At 56.4% G+C, this 3,816-nt stretch overlaps 1 protein-coding gene across 12 annotated transcripts in view; it reads left to right on the forward strand.

Moving 5' to 3' along the window:
* The window catches only part of Morn1 (MORN repeat containing 1), a 57,915-nt gene extending 54,438 nt beyond the window's left edge, over nt 1–3,477 (forward strand). For all 12 annotated transcript variants that reach the window (XR_015619582.1, XR_015619583.1, XR_015619584.1 and 9 more), the window contains 2 exon segments: nt 706–749; nt 3,178–3,477. Coding sequence is in view for 8 of the 12 variants with exons in the window: in XM_087548534.1 (XP_087404660.1) it covers nt 706–749; nt 3,178–3,326 (193 nt within the window). In the remaining 4 variants the exon portion in view is untranslated.
* The last annotated feature ends 339 nt before the right edge of the window (nt 3,478–3,816 follow it).

The following is a 3,816-nucleotide window of genomic DNA, read 5'->3' on the forward strand; positions in this document are numbered from 1 at the left end:
CACTTCCCCTGAGACGAGGTTTCTCATTGGCCTGGAGCTCAGCAATTAGGCCAGACTGGTTGGCCCGGAAGCTCCAGAGGTGCTCTTGTCTCTTCCTCCTCAGTGCTGGAGTTACAGACACACACAACTGTGTCTGGCATTTTTACATGGGGATTGAACTCGGGTCCTCTTGCTCACAAAACAACAGCTTTACTGACTGAGCCGTCTCCCCTGCCCATTGAGTCACTTCTTTCTGAAAGATAATTTACTCCTCAGCAACCTCCAAGCAGGTCTAGACCTCAGATATGTTGTCAGACCAGCTCCCAGCTCCTCTCTCAATCACCCTAGTCTGTGTGTGAGAGACCCTAGCATCCCAGAAGCCATACCTGGGTTCTGAGGGAGCAAGACTAGCCAGAATCACAGGGTGGTCGTTACACACCTGCCCAGCAACTCCGAGATTGTGAGGCCCAGAGATGGGGCCTAGAGGGCAGGGAACAAGGAATGGGCTGCTTGTACAGAGCTCTCCAAGAGGAGACACAGAGAAGGTCACACACACACACACACACACACACACACACACACACACACACACACACGTGTAGACACTACAGTCTCTGCCACCCTGGGTCCCAGCATTTGCACCAGAACCGTTGGCCTCAGTTTGGGTGGAATCAATACCCAAAGAGGATTGCCAGAGTACTCAGGTCCCTCCGTTGCTCCCCACAGGTCTGATGGGACCACAGCAGAGCCATCGACAGCTGCATATCTAGGTGGGTATTTAGATGTGAAGGACCCCGTCACTGTGGTTACAAAGGCAGAGGCAAACTGTCCTGGGGGATGGGCCTGTGGGTGGCGACGGTGGTCCAGGCAAGGCATGTGCTCAAGCATCCCAGAGGTAGAAGGAGGTGTGTGGGTTATGGGTAGGGGGAACATCGAACAGCTGTAGAGGTTATGGGTAGAGGGCATCAGCAGCTGAACCTGAAGGGTGCGGGAAACACAACGTGGCCATGAGTCTCTGATCCTCAGACCCTCATGTGCCCCAACTAGCATCCCTGCATACTGGTATACCTGACCCTCCTGTGGACAGTAAGAGCAATCTGTGGGCTCTCAGGTCTCAGCCAGCAGAGCCCAAAGTTTGGGGACAGGATCCTTGATCCAGGGCGTTTTTCAGAGCTGCTGTACTCCTAGGAACTGGGCAGTGCCTAAGCTGGGCCTAGGTGGGCGGCCTTTGGGCTTAGGCCCCTATTGTGAAGTTATCCTGTCTCGGGGAAATAGCCAAGCCTGGGTCCTCCCCACCAAGCTAGAGAGGCCCCAGTCCCAGAGAGCCAGGGAGGCCAAGGCTTTGACCTCATCAGAGCTCAGAACAGAAATGACTTCTCCAGACTCTAGAAGGGCCCAGGCCCGGGCAGCTGATACAGGTTAAACAAAGGGTAGACACTTGTCTGCCTAGCCCCCCAAAATTCAGCTTTGCTCCAGCACCTCCAGAATCCTGGTGAGAGGCCTGCGAGACCCATCTCACATAGGGTCATGGGAAGCAGAAACCAGCCATTCACAGCTCTGTCAGGGCCTCGAGGTCAGGGTGAGCCTGGGCCTGCTGCTCTGCTGGTGGGCTCTACTAGAAAGAGCCTGGAACAGGGGGACAGGGTGGGATGCAACATTCCCACCCATACCTACTGCTGAGTCTTTAGATTGGCCCTGGGCAAAGTCCCTGTCACCTCTGGACAGTGAGAAGAATCTTTCAGTTCCAGGACTGAAGCTGCCACACAGGGTAAAGCCAGGTGACAGCCAAATCCCTCAGCTGAGAGCTGGCCTGGGGGACAGGATTAGGGACCAGGACTGAACAATGTGGTGTCCGGGCCTCCAGTGCAAGCCACCAGCCAGAGCATCTGATGGGGGACAGGCCCCAGCAACAGGGTCAGATCAGGCCTGTGGCCTGGTTCCTCGGCCATGGCCGTGAGCTCACACTGGCTCCCCAGGCCAGCACCCTTGGCCCAGCCTGGTGCAGCTGCATGTTCCTGGGAACGCCTAGAGATGGGCTGCTTGGGAACACTGTGGCTGCGTCGCTATGCAGGGCTTCCCTCCAGCTGCCAGAGAGGCTGGCGTGTTGCCGGTGCTTTACTGATACAATGTGTCCCCTGCCCCAAGTACCCCAGTCCCAGTTCATGGGCCCCCTAGAACCAGTTTCTTCGAAGAAAATTCTGAAGGCCAAGCAAATTCCTCCAGCCCCCAGGCCCACTCTCATCCCATCCAGGAAGGCACAGCCCTTAGCTTAGCGGGGAATGGAGGGTCACTCGGCTGGGCTCTGGTGCGCTTGGTAGTGGGAGCCTGCCTCAACCCAGTTTCAGCGGCTGCCACATTCCTGGTGTGAGCCTGGGCCAGCCAAGGGGCTTTTTCCACACTCTGGTGCCAGCCCCAGCGGGCTCAGGGGAGGGAGAGAGGGCTGTTTCTATGGCAACTTCCCTTTTTGTTATTTCTTATTTTCTTTTTTATGGTTTCTCCAACTTTGAAGCTCTCCAGACAGTTTACAGACTGTGGAAAGGAAAAGTGCTTTTCCTCCTCTGCCCCCCCACCAGGCTTTCTCTCCCCCCAGACCCCCAGGCCTTCCCTCCTCCCAGCCCCCAGGCCTTCCCTCCCCACAGCCCCCCACAGGCCTTCCCCCCCCCAGACTCCCAGGCCTTCCCTCCTCCCAGGCCCCCAAGCCTTCCCTCCTCCCAGCCCCCCACAGGCCTTCCCTCCCCACAGACCCCACAGGCCTTCCTTCCCCCAGTTCCCCCCAGGCCTTCCCTCCCTACCCCTCCAGCCCCCTCCAGGGTCTCAGGACCCCACCAGACACTTCAAGCCTTGAGAGGCCCAGCTATTTCTTAAAGATTTAGAGAAAACGAATGTGTTTTCTCCAACAACAATGTAGTCAAGTATTTACAAAAAAAAGACTCAGCCACGTGGCCTAATTAGCAGTTGGGAGCAGGGGTCTCTGTGGCTTGATGTAGCTTGACCCTGAGGGCTGTCTGTACATCTGTCCCCTCCCCACACCTGCCTCCTTCATTCCCAGGCCTGATCTGAGAAGCTGGTTGCTTTGCCCAAACGCTTGCTAATGAAGCACCCAGCCTCAGAGATGACGGGGCTGAGATACCCAAGGGAGGGTGAGCCTGGGCTCTGGTGGTCACACTCACCTCAGGACACCCTGCCTGTCCCTCACAGGGGAGTATGTGCTCATGGTCTGTGACGTCACCAGCCCTCCATTCCTGGGCCACAGGCTGCCCACCACCTTCAAACACCTGCGGATCCTGGCAAGGGGGGACATCCACTTGCCCCATGTCCCTGAAGATCACCCAGAAGCTCTAAGCTAGAGGCCACTCCTGGCCATTGGACATAAGGGAACCAGCAATATCCTCAAGGGAAGGTCAGGGACCAAATCCTCTATTCCTAAACAATCTGAGAGCTGGGGACGGCCCTGTGAGCCCCACAGCTACTGACTTCAATAAAACTCTAAAATACCAACCCTGAGTAGCACCCCCATGGGGCGCCTTCTAATAGACTCTTCCTTGGCCTTAGCACTGAATTGATTCGGAGTCCTATGGGACACAGGTAGGGGCTCAGTGTCCCAGTGCCCTCTTGAGGACCCTCATATCTGCCCCACCAACAACACTATTCCCGGGCCCATGAAGGTCTAAATTAGATTTCCATGAAGGCAAGGACTGGGGGCAACTAGGCCACCCAGCCTGAACAGCCTCAAGTTCAGGTCCCCTGGCACTGCAAAGTGAAGAGGGTCTTCTTACCTGGTCATCCCCAGCATTGCTAAGGTAGGGTCATTGGAGGGAATCTCATAACTGCCACTGA

The sequence above is a fragment of the Rattus norvegicus genome, chromosome 5, assembly GCF_021556685.1.
Source record: "Rattus norvegicus strain SHRSP/BbbUtx chromosome 5, alternate assembly SHRSP_T2T, whole genome shotgun sequence".
In the NCBI taxonomy this organism is placed as follows: Eukaryota; Metazoa; Chordata; class Mammalia; order Rodentia; family Muridae; genus Rattus; species Rattus norvegicus.